The sequence below is a fragment of the Rhinatrema bivittatum genome, chromosome 4 (assembly GCF_901001135.1).
Source record: "Rhinatrema bivittatum chromosome 4, aRhiBiv1.1, whole genome shotgun sequence".
Classification (NCBI taxonomy): Eukaryota; Metazoa; Chordata; class Amphibia; order Gymnophiona; family Rhinatrematidae; genus Rhinatrema; species Rhinatrema bivittatum.
This window is the reverse complement of record NC_042618.1, coordinates 407,258,063-407,284,979: the sequence shown is the minus strand read 5'-3', so window position 1 is coordinate 407,284,979 and position 26,917 is coordinate 407,258,063. Positions and strand designations below refer to the sequence as shown.

The window sequence follows — 26,917 nt, the reverse complement described above, 5'->3', positions numbered from 1 at the left end:
ATTCATCAGCTTGGAATTATAAGACAGGGGGGCAAAGAAAGGAGAGGGAGCAACAAATCCCCTGAAGCAAAAAACCCTCTGAAGGAGGAAAAAGGGAGCACAAATCAAAAGCACAGACTCTGGGGGAAAACCCGGAGAGTGGATCCTGAGAGCGAGAACCTGTGCTGAAGCATCTCCTAAAGCGAAAAGGGGATCAGAAGTAGACTAGCATCTCCCGCTATCGAGAAGGGAGAATACTTGGTGTGACCCAGAGACCAGAGATGAGGTGCCTGCTCAGGTGCGGAGTGTAACATGGCGTCTGAGACTGAGGGGCAAGGGCACACCCAGACAGCCCAGCAAGTGCCAGAGCCAGAAGCAAGTCTCTTTCCAAGACAGTCTGTCTACTCTGCCAGTACTAAGCCCAGGAAGCAAATCCTTCCCTGCACACATTCTCCAGCTCTCCAGCCAAAGCCTGCTTCAGAGGTGAACAGAGGTATTGCCTGAAGCTGGAATCAGGGGTAAGTAAGTCAGTCATTAAGTGTTACTATATTAAGCAGGCTAAGGTTTATGGCATGTGTGAAATCACCTAAGGTACAGAACTTTCTTTAGGAAAAACTGATGCTTAGTGACCAGGATGTTAGAGACAGGAATTATTTTCTAAATGTTATATCATACCAAATCTGATAAATAAAAGCCTATTTCTGGGGAGAATACACATATTTTTCCTGACTTAGGATCGCAAGTAAGGTGCGAGGTCAGCTGGCAGTGCCCTGTAGCAGACAGATCCCTGCACCCCTAAACTTGTTTACAAGTCAGAGAGCGAAAGGTCGACCGTTGACAGTTTCCACAGGCTTGATGCAGTTCCTCACTTTTTCCCAGTTTTTTTCTTTTGAGCTCATGGGGACATTTTGCTGCAGGCTATGCAGCTGGGCTGGTCATGGCTTGGACTCAAACAGCAGTAACACAACGTGTGTGTCAGTCTCAGACATTAAACATCTACCCTTACAGGCTTTGAAGCCACTTACCATTTTCTTCATTGTTTTCTTCAGTTTGACCTTTTTTTTGTAGTGGCACTGAAAAGTGTCATTTGTGGAAATAAGGAAAATCAGAAAAAATTTTAAGACTATAAGTGAAGTAATTAACTAACAGCTCGATCCAGTAAAGTCCGTGGGAGAGCGGACTAACGCCCGCTCTCCCGGCGCGCGCACCGGCGAGGGGCCGGTGCGCGTGATCCAGTATTTAAATTAGGCGACGCGGTGCAAACGAGGAAAAAGAGGCGCTAGGGACACTAGCGCGTCCCTAGCGCCTCCTTTTGGCCTGGAGCGGCGGCTGTCAGCGGGTTTGACAGCCGACGCTCAATTTTGCCGGTGTCGGTTCTCGAGCCCGCTGACAGCCACGGGCTCGGAAACCGGACGCCGGCAAAATTGAGCATCCGGTTTTCGGCCCGACAGCCGCGGGCCGAATTCAAAATTTTTTTATTTTTTTTTTTACTTTTTTTTTTACTTTTGGGGACCTCCAACTTAATATCGCTATGATATTAAGTCGGAGGGTGCACAGAAAAGCAGTTTTTACTGCTTTTCTGTGCACTTCCCTGGCGCCGGAAGAAATTAGCGCCGACCTTTGGGCGGCGCTAATTTCTTAGAGTAAAATGTGCGGCTTGGCTGCACATTTTACTTACTGGATCGCTCAGGAATACCTAATAGGGCCATCAACATGCATTTGCATGTTGAGGGCGCTATTAGGTGCCGCGGGTGGGCCGCGTGTTTTCCTCCCCTTACTGAATAAGGGGTAAGGGAAAACACGCGTCCAGAGCAGGGTGACAGTGCGCTCCGACGGAGCACACTTTACTGGATCGAGCTGCAAGAAAGAAGTCCATCTGTCTGTTCTCCCGCACAGACGAATGACAGATTACAGGTGCTGCCTGCATGGGAACTGTCACACATGCTCAGTAAAACAAAAAGCTCTACTAGCTATAGAAAGTAGTTCATTCATTGGCACCAGAAGGTGTGAACCAGATATAGCAAGTGTTGCTTACCTCTAACAAGTGTTCTCACAGGACAGCAGGATGTTCGTCCTCACATATGGGTGACATCACAGGATGGAGCCCTGTACTGAAAATTTTCTGTCAGTTTCTACAAAGCTTTGACTAACACTGGCACACTGAGCATGCTCAGCCTGCAATTATCCCTGTGAGCCACAGGTGTCTCCCTCAGTCTCGTCTTATAGCTAAAAGCGCAAGCGAAACTAAAATAAACATAAAGCAAATGTTGCTTACCTGTAACAGGTGTTCTCACAGGACAGCAGGATGTTAGTCCTCACATGGGTGACACCACAGAATGGAGCCCAATCACGGAACACTTTTGTCAAAGTTTCTAGAACTTTGACTGGCCCCTACTGGGCATGCCCAGCATGGCACCAACCCTGCAGCCAGCAGGGGTCCCCCTTCAGTCTTGTTTTGAAAGCTACAGGTAGTGCCAAAAAATAAAATAAAACGAACCCAACACCGCGGGGCGGCGGGTGGGTTTCGTGAGGACTAACATCCTGCTGTCCTGTGAGAACACCTGTTACAGGTAAGCAACATCTGCTTTCTCACAGGACAAGCAGGATGGTAGTCCTCACATATGGGTGAGAACCAAGCTGAGGATGTCCGAACATGCACCAAATGTATCCAACGGTGTGCAACAGGCACAACAACTGGGGTGGAATTTGGTAGAGGGCATCCGGAACCCTATCGGGCAGGCGGGTGTTGGTACGTCACATTGGAAAAAGGTTACGGAGGACAGATTGGCCTAAGATGTAATCCTGTCTTCCGGCTTTGTCCAAGCAATAGTGGGCTGCGAAAGTATGGAGGGAGCTCCAGGTAGCAGCTCTGCAAATGTCAGGAAGCGGCACCGATCGTAGGTGTGCTACTGAAGTCGCCATGGCCCTCACAGAGTGTGCTTTAACACGGTCTTGAAAAGGAATGCCTGCTTGCTGATAGCAAAAGATATGCAATCCGCCAACCAGGAGGAAAGAGCCTGCTTACCCACAGGTTGCCCTAATTTCTTTGGATGGAAAGAGACAAATAACTGAGTGCTCTTCCTGTGGGCAACTGTACGGTCTAGATAGAAAGCTAGAGCCCGTTTACAGTCAAGGGTATGCAGAGTCTGTTCCCCTGGGTTGGAGTGAGGCCTGGGAAAGAAAATAGGTAGTATGATGGATTGATTAATATGAAACTCCGAAACTACCTTGGGCAAAAACTTAGGGTGAGTGCGGAGTACCGCCCGGTCCTGCAGGAGTTTAGTGTAAGGCGGATAGGTGACTAGGGCCTGTAACTCACTAACCCTGCGAGCAGAAGTGATAGCTAAAAGGAATAACACTTCCATGAGAGATATTTAAGGTCACAGGAGTGGAGAGGTTCGAAAGGTGGTTTCATGAGCCGACCGAGAACCAGATTAAGGTCCCAAGAAGGGGCCGGAGGACGTAAAGGTGGCTTGATATGGAGCAAGCCTTTAAGAAATCGTGTTACGAGGGGTTGTACCGAAATAGGGACATCCCCGATTCCTTTATGGAAGGCGGCTACCGCACTGACATGCATTCTAATGGAAGAGGTCTTTAGACCGGATTCTGATAAATGCCAGAGATAGTCCAAGAATTTTGGGATTGGACAGGAAAAGGGATCAAGGGACTGCGAAGTGCACCATGATGTGTACCTTTTCCATTTATAGGAATAAGATTTTCTTGTGGAAGGCTTCCGTGAAGCAATCAGGACACGAGAAACTGATTCGGAAAGGTTAAGTGGTTGAAGGATTAACCTTTCAACATCCATGCCGTCAGGGACAAGGCTTGAAGATTGGGATGGAGTAGGCATCCTTCGTTTTGAGTGATCAAATGTGGGTCCGTTCCCAAGGGAATGTACCTGCGGATAGAGAGATCCTGGAGTATGGGAAACCACACTTGGCGCGGCCAGTGAGGTGCTATCAGGATCATGGTCCCTCTGTCCTGATGTAGCTTCACGAGAGTCTTCGAGAGAAGAGGAAGTGGAGGGAATGCATAAAGCAGGCCGGTTGCCCACGTGAGGGAGAATGCATCTCTGGGCCGAGAGTGCTTGCTCCGAATTAGGGAGCAGTATTTTCCACTTTGTGGTTCTGAGGGGACGCAAAGAGGTCTATTTGGGGATACCCCCCATTGCTGGAAGAGAGAGATCGCTACCAATGGATTGAGCGACCGCTCATCGAGCGGGAGAGCGCTTCCGCCCAAATCTGCACAGCTTCCTGACACAGAAGGAAGGAGCCTGCTGCCTTGCTTGTTGATGTACCACATGGCCACCTGGTTGTCCGTCTGAATCAGGACTACGTGATTTGATAGGGAATCCTGAAAAGCTCTGAGAGCATATCGGATTGCTCGAAGTTCCAGGAAATTTATCTGGTGTTTGGCTTCCTCTAGAGACCAAGATCCTTGCGTCTGTAGATTGTTTACATGAGCTCCCCAACCGATGTTGGAAGCGTCGGTGGTGAGAATGATTTGAGGATCTGGGAGATGAAAGGGCAAGCCTTGGAGGAGATTGTTCTGATCTTTCCACCAGGCGAGAGATAGACGGAGTGCGTCTGTGATGTAAACAATGGTTGACAGAGGCTGAGTGGCTTGAATCCATTGTGACCTCAGAGTCCAATGCATGACTCATGGCCAGGCGGGCCATTGGTGTCACAGACTGAGGACACTGTGTCCCAGCAGGACGAGGAATTGGCGAGCTGTTGCTGTGTGTTGAGACTGCAACTGGTGAGCTAGAGACACGAGGGTTTGAACTCGCTGCTGAGGGAGAAAGGCTTTTGCCTATAAGGTGTCCAAGTCTGCCCCAATGAAGGATAAGGTTTGAGATGGGAGTAAATAGGATTTCTCGTAATTGACGAGAAATCCTAGAGATATTAGAGTGTGAATGGTCAGGTTCAGGGAGGACTGAGCGACTTGCTGGGTTGGGGCCCTGATCAGCCAGTCGTCCAGATAGGGGTAGACATGGACACCTTCCTTCCTGAGAAAGGCTGCGACAACTACGAGGCATTTGGTGAAAACTCGTGGTGCCGATGCTAGGCCGAAAGGGAGCACTCGATATTGGTAGTGCTTTTGGCCTACTAAAAAGCGGAGATACTTGCGATGAGCCGGAGCTATCGCGATGAGGGCGTAAGCGTCTCGAAGGTCTAGAGAGCAGAGCCAGTCTCCTCTTTGTAGCAGAGGTAGAAGAGAGCCTAAGGTTACCATCTTGAACTTCTCTCTTTGAAGGTACTTGTTGAGGGCTCGTAGGTCCAGAATTGGACAAAGTCCTCCTGACTTTTTTGGGATCAGAAAGTACCGGGAATAGAATCCTAGGCCTTGTGTGAAAAAGGGACAGGTTCTATTGCGTTTGACTGGAGAAGGAGGGAAACCTCCTGCTCCAGAAGGACACAGTGGCCGGTTAGTCCCCATGTTTGCAGAGGTGGGGAGTCCGGTGGAAGAGTTAAGAAGTTTAGGTAGTAACCCTGAGCAATGATTGCTAGTACCCATTGGTCGGTTGTGATTGAATGCCACTTTTCGTGAAAGTGACCTAATTGACCTCCCACTGGTTTGCTTTGTAGAGGGATCTGGCTTCCGCTCTCCAAGTGGAAGTCAAAAACCCGAAGCAGGCCCTGGCTGGGGAGCTGCTTGCGGTTTTTGCTTTTGAGGCTGGCGAGGCTGAGATTTTTGATAAGGCCTCGTCGGTCTGGATCTTGTTGGTGGGGGATAATACTTCTGTGTACGGAAGAATGATTTCTTAGAGTCCTTCTTGAAGGGCTGTTTAGAAGGGACATCAGAAGGTATCGATGAGAGCTGCTTGAGGGTCTCGTGATGGTCCTTTAATTCAGCAACTATTTGTTGAATTTGTTCTCCAAATAGATTATCCCCTAAGCAGGGCAGGTCAGAAAGTCTGTCTTGAACTTCTGGGCGAAGATCAGAAGACTTGAGCCAGGCCCAGCGTCTTGCCGAAATGGCAGCTGCAGACACTCTAGTGGAAGTGTCAAAAATATCATAAGCTGTTCTAATTTCATGTTTTCCTGCTTCAAAGCCCTTAGTTACAAGGGCTTGAAGATGTTGGAATTGTTCAGGCAGGGTTTCAGAGAAATCTTGTATTTGCTTGAAAATGACCCTATTGTACTGGGTCATGTACAGCTGATAAGAAGCTATCCTGGAGATAAGCATGGCCCCTTGGTACACTCATCAACCAATATTATCTAAGAACTTGTGTTCTTTGATAGGAGGTATAGATGAGTATGGCTTCGTCCTTTTTGCTTTCTTTTGGGCTGATTCAACCACTGAGTGGTGGTCAAGCTGAGGTTTTTGAAAGCCAGGTGCTGACTGTACGAGATAAGTAGAGTCAGCTTTTTTGTGTACTGGAGCAATGGATCCAGGATTCTCCCAATTCTTTTTTTAGAAGGTCAAGAAAAACCTGATGAATTGGAATGGAAGTGATCACTTTAGGGGCCATCCAGGAATTGGAGAAGCTCCATCATCTGGTGCCTGTCATCTTTATTTATTTATTTAAAAGTTTTATATACCGCACAATGAGTAGAAAGCTATCCGTCTAGGCGGTGTACACGGTTACTTACATACACATTAAATTAAAAACAATATAGTTTATACAAAACAGGCTGTACTTGGTACTATAATAAATGGTAAGTTGCAACAAGTGATAAAAAAGTTACCAGTACTTAAGGTTGAAGGCTTGAGAGAAAAGATAAGTTTTTAAATGTTTCTTAAATTCTTTATGATTTGAAGTTAGACGGATATAATCTGGGAGGGAATTCCACAATAGTGGGCCAGCTACAGAGAATGCACGTTTTCAGGTCAAGGATAAAGCAACAGATCTTACAGAAGGAATTTCCAATAAACATTTATCATATGAGTGTAGTTGTCTAGGCGGTTTGTAAATTCTTAACAAGGAACACAGCCAAATAGAATCAGTATTGTATAGTAAGTTATGAACGATAGACAAAATTTTGTATGTTATACGTTGAGGAATTGGAAGCCAGTGTAAATGTTGTAAAACCGGAGTAATGTGATCTCTACGGGGAACACTGAATAGCATACGGGCGGTCGCATTTTGAACTAACTGTAACGGGTGTATTACGGTTTGAGGAAGACCAAGATATAGTGAATTGCAGTAATCTAGGGATGTTAGGATTAGAGCTTGAGTAATTAGCCGAAAATCATTTGGAAGAAGTAAAGGTTTAAGCTTTTTTAGCATGTAAATTTTAAAAAAGGATTTTTTTACAATTTCAGATATTTTGTGAGTCATATCAAGTCTAGAGTCAATGTATATTCCTTGGTTTCTTGCATGTGCTTTTATATTTATGATTTGATTGTCAAAGATGAATGTTGGAGGTGGTTGAAGAGGCGAGTCAGGTATAGCAGAGAGATAGATTAATTCTGTTTTGCTTGTGTTTAATTTCAATCTGTTATGGGAAAGCCATGTTTTAATAGTAGAAAGATATAAGTGTAGATGAGAGAAGGTTTTAGACCATGAATCAGTAAAAGGTACAGTGAACTGAATGTCATCAGCAAAGACTTTAAAGTTTAGATCTAGACCGGCCAGAAGACGGCATAGTGGAAGTAAGTATAGATTGAAAAGAAGAGCAGAGAGAGCAGAACCTTGAGGTACACCTGTTGAAGTAGAGAACCACTCAGATTGACAATTATTTAGTGTGATGTTTTGTTGACGGTTTGATAAGAATTTATTTATTTTTTTTTTATTTATTGGTTTTTATATACCGACAACCGTTTGCACATCGTATCGGTTTACAGATAACTTAAAACTTTTTGACAGTGTCATTATATAGAACTTTTGGCACTGCCATTACATAGAACAGTAGAATTCCTCAAATTTAACCACTGTAGGGCTGTCCCTGATATTCCTATTTGAGTTAAATTGGAGATCAAGATTTTATGATTTATTGTATCAAACGCTGCAGTGATATCGAGTAAAACCAGAATATAATTTGTATTAGAATCAAAACCATGGATAATAGTGTCAAATGAAGATAGGAGAAGCGATTCTGTACTGTGACCCTTTCTAAAACCATGTTGGTTACTGTCTTGCTCCGTCTGAAGCTGAAAAGGGACCAATTCCGACTTAGTTTTTGGGTACTTGCCAGGTTCTTATGGCCTGGATTGGCCACTGTTGGAAACAGGATGCTGGGCTTGATGGACCCTTGGTCTGACCCAGTATGGTCTGACCCAGTATGGCATTTTCTTATGTTCTTATGTTCCTTCACAAAATTGATGAAAGAGAGGTCCTCTGGAGGAGAACGCTTTCTACTTTCAGTAGGAGAGGGCGGTGAAGGTAAATCATCGGTGTCTGTGGACGTATCATCCCCCCAGGTGTCATAAGGATCAGCGGGCTGACCTGTAAGACCAGGAGGGGGTTGGATACCCGAAGGTCCTGGCTGAGGCTCTGAGAAAATCGAAGGAATCACTGGGGGCACCGAGAATGCCCTGGCGGGCATCGATGCTGGCATCGAAGGCATTGATGGCGCTGATGTGCGTATCGCCACCGATGAATGAATCGGTGGAGAGGGACGACACGGCATCGATGGTTGAGGCACAACTCCCGAAGGAGGAATGCGGAACGGTGTTTCTCCTCCCGATGAAGCTGTCATCGGAGAGCGCACCGGGGCTGTCGGCGACCCAGGAATTACTGGTGGAAGGGCGGTCATGAGCGCTTCCATCCGGGAAAGCAGCGGTGCCAGCGCTGCTGGAATCGGGTCGGTGACCGGTTCTACTCTCGGCGCCGGAGGGACCTAGAACCATTGCATCGCCTTGTCAATGGCCTCCTGGACCAGCCGGTCCAGTTCTTCCTGGAGACCTGGGGTAACAAGACCCGGCTCCGTAACGAAAGAGGGAGGCTGAGGCAGAGCCGGAGGGACCACCTTTACAGACGGAATTGAGTCTCCCAAGTCCCGATCGGGTGAGGGTTGCCTCGATGTCTCGGTCGCAGGAGTGAACGGTGCCGCTCCTGGCCGGGGCTTCTTCGATGAAGGCTCGGACGGTATCGAGGTCGATGACTTTGGTTCCTTGAGGGTCCGAGACTTGCGATGCAGATGGCGATGTTTCTCCCTCCGATCCCCTCGATCTTCGGGGGAAGGGACGGGAGTCGATTGCCGTGGAGACGTCGATGGCGGACGGTCACCGGAGGATTGTTGACGGTGGTCCGACTTAGACGGTGCCAGTTCCGAAGACGTCGATGCGATGGACGGCATTGGGGTGTGAGCACGGAAAAGGAGTCCCATCTTCTCCATTTTGGCTTTGCGACCTTTAGGTGTCATCAAGGCACATTTGGTGCAAGTCAGGACATCATGCTCACTACCTAAACACAATACACAGACTCTATGAGGGTCTGTGATAGACATGGTGCATGTACAATCAGGGCACCGACGGAAACCCGACACCATGGCAAAAAATTGAGCCGCAGTATGGTCGACGGCCAGTAGGCCGCGACGGCCAAACTCGACGGTAATCGACGAAAAACAGCAAAAAACTTACCGAAGTACCGCGGGCTGAGTAAAGAAAGAGGGAGGATCCCTGTGGGGCAAATTTAACCTTAAAGAAGTCCGTGAAGAAATTCCTGTCAGGAATGTGGTCAGAGCTCCTTAACCGCGAGGCTACTGCTGCGCGGAAAAAAGACGACTGAAGGGGGACCCCTGCTGGCTGCAGGGTTGGTGCCATGCTGGGCATGCCCAGTAGGGGCCAGTCAAAGTTCTAGAAACTTTGACAAAAGTGTTCCGTGATTGGGCTCCATTCTGTGATGTCACCCATATGTGAGGACTACCATCCTGCTTGTCCTGTGAGAAAAATGTATACAGACCCAACTCTGCGGTGTGGCGGGTGGGTTTCATAAGGACTAACATCCTGCTGTCTTGTGAGAACACCTGTTACAGGTAAGCAACACTTGCTTTCTCACTGGACAAGCAGGATGGTAGTCCTCACATATGGGTGTGTACCGAGCTGAGGATGCCCGAGAGTGTACCAAATGCACCCAAGACGTGCGAAAGGCGCAATGACGGGAGTGGAATTTGGATCAGAGGGCATTCTGAAACCCTTAACGCGTTGGTGGAAGGATGTTGGGTAGTGAAACCGAAAAGAATAAGAGCAGACGGACTGGCCAAACATGGAGCATCCGGCTAGTCGTATCTAAGCAAGAATGGGCTGCCAAGGTATGGAGAGAACTCCAGGTTGCAGCCTAATATGTACAAGTGGCCGCGGCCGAGGGGAAGCTATTAAGGCCGGGACGGACGCAACAGAGTGTGGTTACACACAGTGTTGTAGTGAAATGCCTGCCTGTTGGTAGGAAAAAGATACAGACCATCAATTAGGAGGAATAGGTCTGTTTGCCCACTGGAATTCTCAGCTTGATTCTTGCCACAGAAGGAAAGAGTTAAGTGGAATTCCTATGGAGTGTAGTGCGATCTAGATAGAATTCAAGTGCACTATTACTGTCCAAGGAGTGTAAAAACCCTCTCGCTTTGGTGAGAGGTGTTGGGAAAAATGGGCAGAGTATATTCTGAATAAGGTGAGATGCAACGTCTACCTTAAGAAAGATATGAAGTTGAATACGTAAAACCACTCTGTCACAGAGGAATGCAGGGTCGGATGAGTATGTAACAAAGGTGTGTAACTCACTGACCCTGTTGGCAGAAATGACATTTATGAGGGAAAGAATTTCCCAAGTCAGATTGTGAAATGAGAGGAATGGAAAGGCTCAAACGGAGAACGTATGAGACTTATAAGGATAAGATATAGGTTCCATTCCGTGACTAGTGAAAATAGAGGTGGCTTGATCAGTAGATAATCCATGGTAAGCTGACTCAGAAGGGGTTTACAGTTAGTCAGGTATCCCCACTCCCAAACTATATTTACCAATTGGAACAGAGGTGTACCTATGCAGAGGATGTCTGGGGAGCAGAATCCGAGGGAGCAAGAGGAAAGAGTGGTGTAAAAAAAGAAAAAGGGAAATTCCCTTTTGTATGAGAATCATGCCATTTTGAATGGTAGGATTTATGTGTGGAAGGTTTTGTGATGCTACCAGTACCTGAGAACCTCAGTGAGTCTACGATTTGTGACAGACTGGTGAGAAGGCGAATTGGTTACTGGTGTGATAGATTGAGAAGTATGGGAAGCATACTGGTCTCGACCAGGACATAGGTCTGAAGAACAGTGAACCCCATCCTGGTTCAGCATTAGAAGAGCTGACTATGAGAGGCAGCGGAAGAGACATGTAAGAGGCCCTTGATGGAAGAAAGGCGTCTATGGGAACGCATTGGAAATGTGTAGGGAGGAGAATCTGTGCACCGTATGGTTCGATGCGGACGCAGAGGGCAAGTTCGGTTGACCTCAGCGCTAGAAGATTTTTCACGCCACACATGTAGTCCGAGACCATGCAAGAGGATGGAACCTACATGGAAAAGGTCTGTTAGTGCGTTCGGTAAATCTCTTAGATAAGTGGCCCGAGGAAGCATAAAGTGAGCAAGGGCCAAGGGTAGAGCTGCACAGCTTCCTTGCAGAGCAGCTAAGAGGTTGTGCGTGCTTGTGTGTTGGAAAGCACATTGTCCCTATGCTGCCTGTATGCACAAAGATTTGTTGCAGAGGCAGTATTGGAAGGCATAAGGGTATAACTCATGACTACAAGCTCCAGGAAGTTTATGTGAAACTGCGCCTGGAGCAGAATAGATGCATATTGGGTTGAGAAGATTTTAGGTCAAACTTACAACCCTGAGGAAATGCGAGCATGAGCGGGATCAGACTAGGTTTTGGTTCTAGATCTGCAATACAGATGAGGGACGAAAGCGGTTTAACAGCTTAGACCCACTGATAATGGAATTTCACTGAATCTAACCCATAGCAGTTTTGGAAATATGAGGAAAGTGCATAAGAGAAAAAACCCCATAGCCAGACAATGAAGAACTGAGGGGCTGAGGTTATGGAAAAATGTGCGCAGGGACATGTAAGACTTTATTAGAATGTCTGCGCGTATGCTGGACAGGAAGGTCATTGTGACTGTGGTGTCCAGAAGTGTTGTATAAGGGATTTATGGCAGTGACAATAATCCCAGTTAGTAAATGTATAGAGTGTCATGAAGAAGTTAGAGCTCCTTGCATGGACTGCCTTTGGTTATGCAGCTGTCCATGCAAGGAAAAGCGTGAATAATGTTGCACTCCGCAAAGAAGCAGCATTCAACGATAGTGATTCAATGAATACCCCAGTTGCCGAAGCTGGTGCAACCAGCAGAGCTTGGGATTGTAATATTGTTGAGTCACCATGAAGCACATAGAAAGATTAGAGATAATGTACTTACTGCGATATGGAAGCATGGTAACGAGAGAAACCATTTTACCTGTGCCTTCTGAAGAAAGTTGATATTTCTGAGGTCCAGGATGGGCAGAGAGTAACTACTTTCTGTTGAAAGAAAGAATAGTGTAATTAAAACTCCCCAACCCCCCTTCCCCCCTCTGCGCTTTGTAGAATCTGGGGGAGTGTACCGGGAACCTTAGTACAAGGTGGGGTGGCCGCTCTGATATCCTGCCAGTTGGGAGACCAGGAGGTGTCCAACTGGAGGGGCTGATGTAATCTGGATGTCATGTAACCTCCCACGGGAGTGTGAGCGGTAAAGTCTTACCCACATTTCTGTGTGCTGTACAAGGAGACATCGAGACCTGTCAGGCTTCGAGGTGGACTTGCACTTGAAGTAGCATTTGCTGGATCTCATGTTTAGCAGATCAGCGAATGCACCTGGAACTTTGGTTCTGAAGCAGGAACCAGAAGCCAGAGCATTAATTACAGAGCCTCGTTGCTGAAAAGGGGAGAATGCCATGATGCAATCCCAAAGAAATGATAGAGAGGTTCTCTTGGTATTGTGGCTGACATAGCTGGCATAGTGATGTGACACTAATACAGTTCTTGGAAGGTACATGACCTAGAACTTTTCGAACCATGTGGCCCGAATTAGAGAACACATCTCAATGGGAATGCCGCAGAAGCGGGTACTTACTATCCGATGTGGATCGCCAGCTCCATGGATTCCAGGAGTCATTGAGGGAGTAGACGCCCGTCTCAACTCTGATGCCTGGTATGGTGGCGCAGGTATAGAGGAGACAGGCTGAGCATGGCTGGCACAACCAAGGTAGTATTTTGTGGAGGGCCACAATTCCCCAACAATGTCGGTGGGGCACGCCTCAGGAACAGGGGAGCCGATTAACGAGCTCGTGAACCCGGCCCTCTTCGCAGTGGCTCGATGTCTTCGTGACGCCAGTGCAGAATTCTTCGGAACTCGTTCCGGTGTTTCTGGAGCACCAAGGACCTCCAAAACTGTGCGGAACAGTGCCGATGGCAGTGGTGATGTTGCTCGGCCTGAGCATTGTCCAGCATTGAGAAGGATAGCACCGATGTGCTGGATGGCGTCTGTGGCGGACAGTCACCGTGTCTGTGACGATGCATGCCACGGTGCTCGGCCGGGTCTTTCCCCAGCGCCGAGATGGATGCCCTCTCTGTCTTGGATGGCGACTGATGACGGACTGTCAGCATGCCTGCACTGCTCCTGGCACTATGCAGTGTCGTAGGCTAATACGGGCTTTAATAAGAACCCAAAGCATGGAGCAGTGTGTTTAGGAGAGGGCATTACATGGCGGTGCTATGTCGGTATTGACGGTGTCTATGGCGGCCGAAGCGGCCTTGAGGGTATCGTCAAAAATATATGAAAAAACGTCGATGACTCGGCCAGAGCAATGACAGTGACGGAGCACCGACGGCATCGGTGTAGGTATCTATAGGAACGATGCGGCATCGAATAATCAAAAAACCATCGATGGTAACGGAAAAATGATACCGGCATTGACAGAGTCGATGACCGCGTCGACAGGAACGTCAAAGACACCGATAGAAACGACGTCGACTGTATCGATTGGATCGACCTGGGCACCAATGGCGTCCATGCCCAGGACCTGGGCACCGATGACATCCATAAAGGATGGCATCGGTGGAAATGACCCTGGCATCGAGGGAAGTGCCCAGGGCGACTGTGGCAGACCCGAGCATGGATGGCAGCGATGAGACATGGTGCACGTCGATGGCATCCATCCGGGCAATGATGGCACCGATGAAACCCAAGGAAAAATCAGTGCCATGGATGGCATCAGAGTACCGCAGGGGGAGGGGTACCGATGGCATCTAAGAGTCCAGGACGGTCTGAAGGGGGTACAGACGGTAGCGATGGGGGCGATCAACTGCGCGAGGGTACCAAGGAAATCGAAGGACCTGAATCGACAGGGGCCCTGGCGGCAACTGAAACCGTGGAAGTCCCTGTCCCACTAGCGCTAATAACCAGGCAGAGTGTCAGAGGGACATTCGCAGGCTATTTTATTTTATTTATTTAGTTTTATATACCGACAACCGTTTGCACATCGTGCCGGTTTACAGATAACTTACAACCAAAATATATATAGGCAAAGCCTTTACAAGGAACAGTGTGTAACATAAATGTAGTAACGGATTAATAACTAAATAACTAGGGGAGGGAGGGGTGGGGTGATCAAGACAGAGGGGGGGGCAGGGGGAGGGTGAAAAACAGATACATGAGGAAAAAATATGTACAGGGAATCAATGGGCATGTGATATGTACAAAGGTTTTATAAAAGTATTGAATAAGCGCAATCCTATAAGGCTGTGTGTGGCTAACTGGCAACATAGGGAGAGGGAAGGCCTCAGTCGGTTGGTAGGCCAGGGAGGTGACAGGAACAGACCGAAAAAACAGGGCATAGTACTCACCGAGCATCGAATAAACATACGCAAAGGGAGACCCATGCAAGGAAAAGTGTTTGTGAAGTAAAAGTTTAAGTATTTCCGTGAGGAAAAAGTATCAGAATTTCTCACAGAGCTCCTAACCGCTATGCTTACTGCAGAGCGGAAAAAAGAAGACTGAAGGAGACACCTGTGGCTCACAGGGATAACTGCAGGCTGAGCATGCTCAGTGCACTCAGTGTCAGTCAAAGCTTTATAGAAACTGAAAAGTTTTCCGTACAGGGCTCTATCCTGTGATGTCACCCATATGTGAGGACTACCATCCTGCTTGTCCTGTGAGAACATGGCTAATTCAGACTACTTATTGATGAAAAACAATCAGCTGATGCAATGCTCCCAGTAATCTCTCGATTTATGATGATATCTGTGTAATGTTGGTAGTACACCTGTAATTTTCATAGTGGTTTTTCAGATTAGTATGTTTTAATTCTGTTCAACGAGATACCGGAACCTCTCTTGCAAGTTCATAGTGGAGATGCGATGGTGTATCAAAGAAACCATAAATCCATGAAAGGAGGAAATAAAGCATGCTAGCATTTTTTGCATCTTAATAGCTTGCATTAAAAATGTTTTGTGATACTCTCTAGAAACACATTGGGACAGCAGCATTCACTTAACAGCAACAGTGAAGATTCACTGTTGCTGAACAAATATTAAAACATTTACATAAAAATCTATCACTACCAATACAACGGTCCATGCTCTTTATCAACTGTAGAATCGCAAACTGAATTAAGCAGATATAGCCAACGGGACACCATGCTTGGCCTTCTCTTCCCTGCTGCATAATGCTCAGCTTCTTTTCCCTGGTGTGAAAAGTGCAAGTCAGAGTGCATGTTAGCTGTGGTACTTTGGCTTACTCTCAACTAACTTCTTGGTGGCAAGTTATGACTTGCCACCAAGAAGTTATGTATGCCTAATGTATGCCTAATTTTAAAATAATTTTAAGACTTGGTTTGAAAAGGAGTGTGTATGCTGCCACTTTTTTGTTGCAAGGTTTTGAGAAAATAAAGTATCCTGTTCATTGCATGGTTTAAGTCATCTTTTTTCTGGATTTATAATTTAGTAAATGCAAGAACTCATACCTGAGTTATTAGAAACATCAGATTCCATGCTTCAAAACTACACACATGATATAAAGAAAACATGCACAAGTTACATAGCAGTTTACAAACTGCACAGTTTGTTACTCAGCTTGCTCCAGTCTCTTACTGAAGTGTCCATCTGCAAGTGTTCCTTTACGAAAAGTGTAAGCAAGCTCAAAACAAAGTAAAAAAACTCACAAATGTTAATGATAGGTAAAATTTAATTTTAGTGCGCTTTACTTACTCTGAAGATGGATATACACAGCTCACTACCATAACATTCTGTAACAAAAATTTGAAAAAGGTTTATGGTTAAGAAGTAAAAAAAAAAATCATCTATATATATCTATCTATATCTCTCTATCTCTATCTCTCTATATCTATATCTATATATATCTATATCTATATCTCCCCTAGGCCATACATGACACGAACTCACACAGATACACTGTATCATGCAAGAATCAGTTATCCTTGCTGCCTGAATTACTGAAGTAGTTTGGATGATGGCTCTTCAGTTCCAAAGTAAACATGGTGTAAATTGGTAACTTTGGTTTAGACTAAATATGTGACTAGCTCCCTTCATCAAGGCACAATCTACATCTGCTAGGAGATGGAGAGATACTGAATGGCTGAGATCACTGCAGGGGCATATCTAGGGTGACATCAGCTTTGAAACCTGACTCCAACTTAATCTGCTAACAGGGGAGCACATAATCCATTGGTCCTGAGTCCATCTGGCTACACGCTAGGAAAAAGTAAATTACAGGATGCATTTTAATTTATTTGTAGCTCCATAGAGCAGGGACTTTATATATAGTGCTACCTACATCTTATAATGCTATATAAATATTTATAGTAACAGTAGCATCATCAGTTCATTCTGCACTGAACTGATAAAGGGAGCCTAGTTCTTGAAAGATAGTTACAAATGTATTCAGTTAGTCAAAAAAATGGTATCGCCTACAACTTTTTTGCCCCTTACTTCTCCATATTCGAGTGGGTTACCATGGCAACCACACTATTTTAATTCAAGTCCTAAAGTAGGAAATAAAAAAAAACAAAAAACCCTCACCACTAATAAATATCTCTGGGGTAGTATACTTCTAATCACAATAAATCATATTCTTTCAAAGGGATATAAGAAAATTATTCCTTACCTGCTAATTTTCGTTCCTGTAGTACCATGGATCAGTCCAGACAGTGGGTTATATCCCCCGGACCAGCAGATGGAGTCAGAACAGAGTTTGAGAGCGTCAGCATATGTAGTGCACCCTCTGCTGGAGCTCAGTATTACGCATAGCAAAGCCCAAAAGCAAAACACAACATTTTGGATCCAGAACCGTTCTCAAAAAGGAACAGAGAAAGATATAAGTAAACAAACGGTCAACGGGACCACCAACAGTCAACTTGTGAGGAGCTGTGAACAGTAACAATAATCAGAGACAAACAGAATGAAAGTTACCTGGAAGAATCCGAGCAGGACCTAATGAAACCCCTAGTGGCGGGCGTCTGGACTGATCCATGGTACTACAGGAACGAAAATTAGCAGGTAAGGAATAATTTTCTTTTCCCTGTATGTACCTGGATCAGTCCAGACAGTGGGATGTACCCAAGCTTCCCTAAACCGGGTGGGGTCCTGAGAGACCTGCTCGGAGAACCTGATCGCCAAAAGAACCCGTGCACTGAGGCGCCAGGTGTAGTCTGTAATGTCTGGAAAAAGTGTGCAACGACTCCCACGTCGCCGCACGGCAGATTTCCTGGGAGGAAACGGAGTGAGATTCCGCCCAGGACGCCGCTTGGGATCGCGTGGAATGAGCCGACACGCTGCGAGGCGGCACCCGCCCCGCCGCAATGTAAGCCGATGAGATGGCGTCCTTTATCCAGCGCGCAATAGTCGTCTTGGATGCCTGAGAACCTCTCCTCGGTCCTGACCAGAGGACAAACAAATGATCGGATACCCGGAAGTCATTGGTAACCTCCAGGTAACGGAGCAGTACACGCTTGACGTCCAGGAGCCGGAGAGACCGGGGTTCCTGTGGAGCAAACGCTGGAAGCTCCACCGTTTGATTGACGTGGAAGGCCGAGACCACCTTTGGAAGGAAGGATGGCACCGTACGAAGGGAAACCCCGGAGTCGGAGAAACGCAGATAAGGGTCCCGGCAGGACAAGGCTTGAAGCTCTGAGATCCGGCGAGCAGAAGAGATGGCTACCAGGAAAACCGTCTTGAGGGTCAGGTCCTTGAGGGAGAACCCCCTCAGGGGTTCAAAAGGAGGGCCCGACAGCGTTCGCAGCACCACGTTGAGGCTCCAAGAAGGGAAAGGATCCCTGACCGGTGGCCGTAGGTGTTTGGCACCCTTCAGAAAACGTGCGATATCCGGCTGAAGGGGTAGAGAGCAGTCCTTCAGTACCAAGACATTCAAGGCCGCCACCTGAACCCGGAGCGAATTATAGGCGAGACCCTTATCCAGACCATCCTGTAGGAAATGAAGGATCAGCGGGACAGTCGCCTCCATGGTTTGGACTCCGCGGTTGGAGCACCATGCTTCGAAGACCTTCCAAACTCGAACGTAAGCGACGGAGGTCGAAGGCTTGCGGGAACGAAGCATCATTGAGATCACTGTCTCCGGGTAGCCTCTGCGGCGGAGACGGCACCGTTCAAAAGCCAGGCCGCAAGACAGAAGAGTTCTGCCTGCTCAAAAAATACCGGCCCCTGGCGCAGAAGATGAGGAAGATGGGACAGGCGAAGTGGACCGTCCACCGTCATCTGAAGTAGATCTGCGAACCATGGCCGACGGGGCCATTCCGGGGCGACGAGAATTACAGTCCCTCGATGATGTTTCAACCTGCGGAGAACCTTGCCAACCAGAGGCCAAGGAGGAAACACATAGAGCAGTTCATCCGACGGCCACGGAAGGGCGAGGGCATCCACCCCCTCCGCGCCGCGCTCTCTTCTGCGGCTGAAGAAGCGTGGAGCCTTGGCGTTGAGAAAGGTCGCCATTAGATCGAGGCGTGGAGTCCCCCAACGACAGATAATGAGATGCATTGCCTCGGAGAGAGCCCACTCGCCGGGGTCTAGCTGTTGACGACTCAGGAAGTCCGCCTGAACGTTGTCCACCCCGGCGATGTGAGAGGCCGCTATCCGGACGAGATTGCTCTCTGCCCACTCCATCAGGGGAGTGGACTCGAGGGAGACATGCTTGCTTCTTGTCCCCCCTTGACGATTGATGTAGGCCATGGTGGTGGCGTTGTCCGAGAGGATCCTCACCTCTCTGTGTCGCACCAGGGGAAGAAAACGCTGTAGAGCGAAACGCACGGCTCTCGTTTCTAGGCGATTGATCGGCCACTTTGCCTCCTCTGGCGTCCAAGTCCCTTGAGTGGCGCTTCTTTCGCAGACGGCGCCCCATCCTGCAAGGCTGGCATCAGTGGTCACCACCACCCAATTGGGAACCTCGAGCGAGACTCCCCGAGCCAGATGCGAGGAGACAAGCCACCAATCCAGGCTTTTCCTGGCTAATTGGTGGAAGCGGCAGGAGCACCTGATACTCCTGGGAGACTGGTTTCCAGCGGGATAGTAGGGACGCCTGCAGTGGATGCAGGTGTGCAAACGCCCAGGGTACCATGTCGATGGTGGAGGCCATTACTCCCAGGAGCTACAGATAATTCCAGGCGGTTGGTTCTTCCAAAGCCGAAAACCGAGACACGTGCTCTCTCAGGGCTTGCGCCTTGTCCTGGCGCAGGAACACCATACCCCGCCGGGTATCGAAGCTCGCTCCTAAGAAATCCAGGTGTTGCGAGGGCACAAGGGAACTCTTTGGAAGGTTCACCACCCAGCCCAGAGAGCGTAGGAATTGTACTACTCTGGCCACTGAGGTCTGACCATGTGAGAAGGACTTCGCTCGAATCAGCCAGTCGTCTAGGTACGGATGTACTAGGATACCCTCCTTGCGGAGGGCCGCCGCCACCACTACCATGATCTTTGTGAAGGTCCGAGGTGCGGTCGCCAAACCGAAGGGAAGCGCCTTGAACTGAAAGTGTTGACCGAGAATCTTGAAGCGAAGATACCGCCGGTGAGCCGGCAGGATGGGAATGTGCAAGTATGCTTCCGAGAGATCCAGTGAAGCGAGGAATTCTCCCTTGTGCACTGCGGCAATCACTGATCGAAGAGTCTCCATGCGGAACCGGGTGACCCTGAGGGCCTTGTTTACCTCCTTCAAGTCCAGGATGGGGCGAAAGGAACCGTCCTTTTTGGGAACGATGAAGTAAATGGAATAGTGGCCCAAGCCCACCTCGAAGGGGACGGGAACGATGGCCCCTATTTCCTGCAGTCGGTCTAGTGTTTGTTGAACCGCTATCCTCTTGAGATCCGAACCGCAGGGGGAGAAGATGAACCGGTCCCTCGGGGGGCGGACAAATTCCAAGGCGTAACCGTCTCTTATGGTGTCCAGCACCCACTGGTCCGTGGAGATAACTGCCCACTCCTCGTAGAAGTCCATGAGGCGGCCTCCAATCCGGGGAGGTGAGAAGTGGGCTCCTTTGGCATCATTGGGATGACTTTGTGGGCGGAATTCCCTGCCCTGGACCCTCTCTCGCGGGCCTCCGCCCACGAAAGGAACGAGACCAAGGCTGGGATCTTGTCTGCTGTGTCCGGGAACCGGACTGCCGGTAAGACCTATAACGTCGCTGTGCCCTGGCCCTGGTTCTACCGGAAGAAAATGACCTGAAGGAACACTGTCTATCCTCCGGCAGCCGATGCACCGAATTTTCCCCCAGTGACTTGATCTGATCCAGGTCCTCTCCAAATAAAAACTTCCCCCGAAAGGGGAGGGAGCCAAGGCTCGACTTGGAGGAAGCATCCGCTGCCCAGTTGCGAAGCCACAAGAGCCGTCGGGCTGCTACAACCAAAACCATGGACCCGCGCCATTACGCGAAAGAGTTCATACAGGGCGTCCGCCCCGTATGCTATAGCAGATTCCAGAAGGGCCGCCTGGGCGGCCTCTTCGGGGGGCAATTCCTGAGAGGTGAGAAGCTGCTGTACCCAGAGTAAGCTGGCCCTTTGCGCGAGCGAACTGCACATCACGACCCGCATACCTAGGGCGGAGACTTCGAAGACCCTCTTGAGGAAGGTTTCTAGTTTTCGGTCCTGCGTATCCCGCAGGGCCGTTCCACCCGTGACCGGGATGGTTGTCCTCTTGGTCACTGCCGACACCACTGAATCCACCTTGGGCACCTTGATAAGATCCAAAAAAATCCTCAGGGAGCGGGTATAGCTTTTCCATGGCGCGTGTGACTTTCAAGGACGCCTCGGGAGTGTCCCACTCCCTGGTGAGAAGCTGTAGGAAGGCCTCATGGATAGGGAAAGCCCTTCCCTAGGACGGAGGGCGGCAAGTACTGGATCCCCTTTGCGAGAAGAGGTGGCGACGGCAGGAGCCACAGGGATCGGCGGATCTGGAGGTGGGTCGAGGTCCAGCTCCTGAATAATATGGTGGATGAGCTCATCCAGCTCTTCTTTTTGAAAAATCCGTAGGGCTCGAGGGTCGTCCCCCTCCGTATGTCCATCCGGATGCGCCTCCTGGGGTTCCGGGAGACGTCTCTCACCGGCGAAGCCGCCCCCGTGGTACGCCGGGGTGGCACGGGAGAGGGACCCGGCAGGGATCCAGGCGTAACGGGCGAGGCGGTGAGACCAACCGCAAGTTTAGGAACCTTGGGGGGAGGAGCCCCCAGGGGATTAGGCGCCTGCGCTCCCATACCCTGCAAATAAGCCATGTGCATTGCCAGAATAAAGTCAGGTGAGAAAAACGGAGAGCTGATTGGAATCCCTGGGGGGGACACCATCCTGGGAGCCCCGGTCGGGCAAACCTCCCGCCGGGGGCAAAGCCTGTTGAGAGCCAGTGCAACCAATCCTGTCTGCATCTGGGAGCGAGTCCGTCTCACGCTGTCCCCCTAAAATGGCCACAGTTCCCGCCAAAGGCGGTGTCGTGGCCGGCCCGCGCCACCCGGGCTGAGGAGGAGGCAGGTTCGAAATCGCTCTGGAGGACTGCAGGGTGCCTTCCCCGTCGGGGAAGCACCGCTCACAAAGCCCCTCCCTCAGAAATTGATTCCCCGGCTCGCCACAGGCCTCACACCTCGAGGACCGCGGTATGTCAGCACCGGGAAAAAGAAAGGCCTCGGGGGGGGGGGGGGGGGGGGGGGGCCAAAGACGAGCTAGTGCCGCGGAGGGGCCTGGAAATGGCCCTAACAACCCGCCGAAGGGGTCCAGGAACTGCGGGGGAAACCCCCGTATCAGTTGAGCACACACCCACGGGCGGAGCTTGCGAACCGCGGGACCCCCAACGACGCGTGGAGCGGCCGGAACCACCGGCATCCACGGGGCACCACCAAAAAGAAGCAAACCTGTGGAGAAAGAAACTCAAAAAACTTCCACTTACCCCAACGGAAGAGGAAAGGAGTACAGAATAGAGAAGGCAGAGCCACAGACACACGCCTCCTCAAAAATTGAAAACTTTTTTTTTTTTTTTTTTTTTAAACTTTAAGGATCCAAAATGGAGAGAAACATAAGACAGGGAAATACTGTGGAGAAAAAGAAAGAAATAACTAAAAATGAAGAAACCCTGTCAATCTGGGGGAGCTAGTGGATCCCCCCACTCGCATCTGCTGGAGTCAGAAGAATACTGGGCTCCAGCAGAGGGTGCACTACTCTATATGCTGATGCTCTCAAACTCTGTTCTGACTCCATCTGCTGGTCGGGGATATAACCCACTGTCTGGACTGATCCAGGTACGTACAGGGAACAAAGTGTTACAGAAACTAGCAGTTTACCCACGTCTGGGGTGGAAAAACATGGTAGCAATTGCACACAGTGCATTAAACATAAATACCCTATTTAAAAATGGAAAATTAAAAGAGTAATAATTAAAAAACCCCATAATCTTATACTTATGCAATGTTTTAAAAACATACAAGTTTATTTTTCTTAATTACCATTTTCATACAGTGTGTGCAACTGGTACTAGCATCAGATAATTGTAGCCAGTCAACTTCAACTCAGGATATCTAATAAAACTGTAAATCACCTTATGAAAATGACAAGTGACAAACGCTATTAAATAGCATTTGTTTTACCAAAACCTACCAAACAAAATGTATTACATGATACCCCTGTAAAAGGAGTGGAGGAAACATAAGCAAAGGCAGGACAGTAGAACATGGACAGAACAAGTTAATGGCCTACAAGAAAGGTACAATTGTTTTAAAAATCCATACATTTATAATAAACAAACACTCTCCCACAAACACCTTAAGAATACTGTGTACTAGCAAATGCTAACTACTAAACCAGGGGTAGGAAACTTTGGTCCTAGAGTGCCACATACAGGTCTGTTTCCAGGATATCCACAGATAAACATATATGAGATATATTTGCATTCAATGAGGGGGGGGGGGTGCATTTAAATATACCTTATATATATTAATTATGGATATCTTAAAAACCAGACTGGTCTGTGACACTGCAAGCCTGGAGTTGCCTAGCCCTGTGCTAAACAATGCTCCCCAGAACTCCAATGAGCACAGCCCAACATTCCACAGAGGTTGTAAAAACACTAATACACAACTTGATCAAGTGAATTACAGGGCCAATACCTTTTCTACTCCTCTGAGAAATTTTTCTGTTCCTGTGTAGTTCCTCCTAGGATCTGTTAGTAACTCACAGAGTCGCTGAATAGTGAAAGGAATTCTACAACAAAACAAATATCTGGTATAAAGGAGTGAGCAGTGTTTTGTTTATCACAGCAGATGTAATGCAGCAAATTTAACCCCGATACTGTACAGGAAAGATTCTTAGATGGTCAGTCACAGCTCTTTTGCTCACAATACTCCATCTCTGTATACAAGGGATACAACTCTGAACCCTACCCAGTGCATTGGAGTGTGTTCCTCTGCTTTATTTCCCCATGCTCCAACATATATGTTCACTTTTTGAGAAAACTGATCCAGACATGCAGATATATAATTTTCTGTTCCATTAGGAAAAAGTTGTTTGAAGAAGCTGTCTAATCTTTCTACATGTATGATAGCTATTAAATGCTGGATGCTTTCTAAAATAAAGTATTTAGTGTGGGTAATTGTGGCTCCCTTAAATTCCATTGCTTCATTTTGCCTGATGGTGTTTCCATTCCCGTAAAGAGACAGGCATGAAACCTGGGGGTCATGGTGGATGAGAAATAGACAATGAAAGCTCATATTCAGTCTCCAGAACATTCCTGCTTTATCAAGCAGAGACAGATTCAGAAATTATTCATGTCTTGAATCAGGCAACAGTAAATGGCACGTATGCACTGGTAATCAACAGTTTAGATCATTGCAATGTTTGTTGAAAAAACAGTTTAGTTTGTGCAAATGCAGTAGCCTGCATTACAGGATACAAAGGTTGTGAGAATCATACTGGCACGATGCAAGTCAAGCAGTACTGTGCTGACACTTCAGAGAAAGATATCATTCTATTCACAGTAAAGGACACCCCAGGAACACTTCCTCAGATTACCATTCCAAACAGTAAATCAATTTATTTATTTATTTTTAAATCAGAGGTGTTTTTTTCTCTTTTGGCAGTACTTGTCAAACCCAATATTCATGAGTCATACAGAGAAGAGTTGAGCACCTCTAATCTACACTGAGTTTTCTGCTCTAAAGAAAGTTTCCATCCCTTTTCCTTCAACTAAGTTATTCCTCTCCATCATTCCCTATACCTTCTCATCTCACCATTTTATCTCCCATATTTTCCTCTATGGCTCTTATCTATATCACCCTTCTAATTAGCCCTCCATCTGTTTCACCCGCTTTCACTCTTTAACCCAGATAGTGCTCTCTCAACTTTTACCTTCACCTCCCAACCCTTCACCCTTCCCCTTTCTCCACAGATGTGAAACCAGGATGGGTTACGAGTCGCCTATAAATCTTGATGCTTTCAAATGCAGATTCTTCTAGCTGGGAATTGAAATGTAGGGCCCTGCAAAGATTGGTTTAATCATTGCGTTAACATTTATATGAGAATGTTAGGCAACATAATTTAAGTCATGTCATTAGGTATTACTTATTCACAGATGATACCCATAAGGAGGTGATTCATTTGAATTACTGTGTTAAGGGATTATAGTGTTCTGGATGAAGGTCCACAAGTTAAAAATGAATCCTTATGGATGGAGAAGAAACCAGTTGGAAATCTGACCAATAACATACTCATAGATGAGGTATCTGTTTTCTTTAGTGAACAGTTTAGAAGCTTTGGGGTACTAACAGATCTGCTGCTAAGACCTGAAAAACAGGTTTACACTGTCAATTTTCTTCCATTTATCGAGAATTAAGCAATTACATCCTTTCATGGAAGATAAGCCTTTTATAACACTAATATATCCATTTGTGCAGTCTTGGTTGAACTACTGCAAAGTTAAATTGATCATCTCTAACAAGCATTCTCTGTAGTCAGTAGGATAAACAAACCATACAAGTAGATGTCATTCTACCATGCCAAGTTAGAAAAACGCTCTCCAAGAGCTTGGAAAAAAATTTATTTTATTTAACATTTTTATATACCGATGTTCTAGAGATAAAATCTCTAAGCACTTCGGTTTACAGACAACTATTGAAATGACTCAAAGTGAGTCTTACAGAGAACAAGGAAATGAAGAACTGGGATGTTATTCATTTAAACTTATGACATAGAAACCTTAAATAACAGAATCAATATAAGATTGGTAGTCAAAACATATAACTTCTTGAACCTTCCAGTGCAGATGCCTGCCACATGAGACTTCAGTCCTTATAGCAAGCTGTTAACACTAAAGGGGCAATGGGAGGAACCATATGACATTTACCTTAGCTGTTTTCTCACCCCTTACATGCCTTCCCATCCCTTGCACTCACTGTGCCAACACTCAAGGAATGAATACCTCATAAGCACCAGGAAATCACCTTCAGTCCTAACCCTATGGAACTCACTGCTACTAACCAGACAAGCCCCAGACCTGCTAGCCTTTAGAAGTCTATGTTAAATGTAACTGTACTTTCGGACACCACAGTTCTAGTTTTTTGTTTATAATGCACTCCTGTTCGATGTAAACCAGCAAGATATGTTTTCATGATTGCCGGTATATAAAAACTCTAAATAAATAAATAAATAAAATAAGTCTTCTAAAATGTGGCTTTCAAAGAGCATTTGGCCCACAGCTATAACCCAGAGCTAAAACCTAAACTTTCTACCAGTCATCAGCCAGCTACCATACTTCTACAACTGATACCCATCTTTGTCCTCCATAGCCAAGATATAAGGCTACTTATAAATGTCCTGTTACCAAGTAATTCTTTCTAAAATGTGAATTTAGACACAAAACCATGACAGAAAAAGACAGTTACTGCCTATCCAGTCTGCTCATCCACACCAACTACTCAGCTTTACGATGCCTACTATTCCCTCAGAGATCCTGTGTTTATCCCATGCCTTACTGAATGCATGTTACGTCTCCACAATCTCTAAAGAAAGGTGTTCAAGGCATACACTATCCTCTCTGTAAATAAATTTCCTTAGATTACTCTTCACTCTAACCCTTTTCACACCCTCTTCCCATGACCCTCAAATTTTAATGCCTCCTTTCCTTTGAAAGAGGCCTACATCCTCTGTATAGAAACCATGGAGGTAGTTAACATTAGCCATCATCCTGTAAGGTTTTTGTTGTTTTTTTAAACTATTACGTATAACAGTTCTTTAAGCTTGTGAATATAAATTTTAGTCTATGAACATAAAACAGCCATCACCTTGTAACTTTTACTATTTTGTTACTAACTACAGCAGGTTAAAAATTCACAATCTGCAAAAACAAGGGGGAGGGGGTGGAGGGGAACGAGTTAAGAAATTAAATAAGCTTCAAAGAACTGCCTGTCCAAAACGGTCTTGAGACAAAACATTTTCTAGGCAGTAATAAGCTGTGAAAAAAATTGAAAGGAAGATTACGTGGCAGCATTGT

At 47.1% G+C, this 26,917-nt stretch overlaps 1 protein-coding gene across 6 annotated transcripts in view; it reads right to left on the bottom strand.

The window, feature by feature from the left end:
- Positions 1-26,917, bottom strand: part of PPP4R2 (protein phosphatase 4 regulatory subunit 2) — a 192,604-nt gene that overhangs the window by 48,117 nt on the left and 117,570 nt on the right. For all 6 annotated transcript variants that reach the window (XM_029601100.1, XM_029601096.1, XM_029601094.1 and 3 more), the window contains 2 exons: positions 23,541-23,634; positions 16,144-16,181 (listed from right to left, as the gene is read on the bottom strand). In XM_029601100.1, the coding sequence (XP_029456960.1) occupies positions 16,144-16,181; positions 23,541-23,634 (132 nt within the window). The remainder of the gene's footprint in view (positions 1-16,143; positions 16,182-23,540; positions 23,635-26,917) is intronic.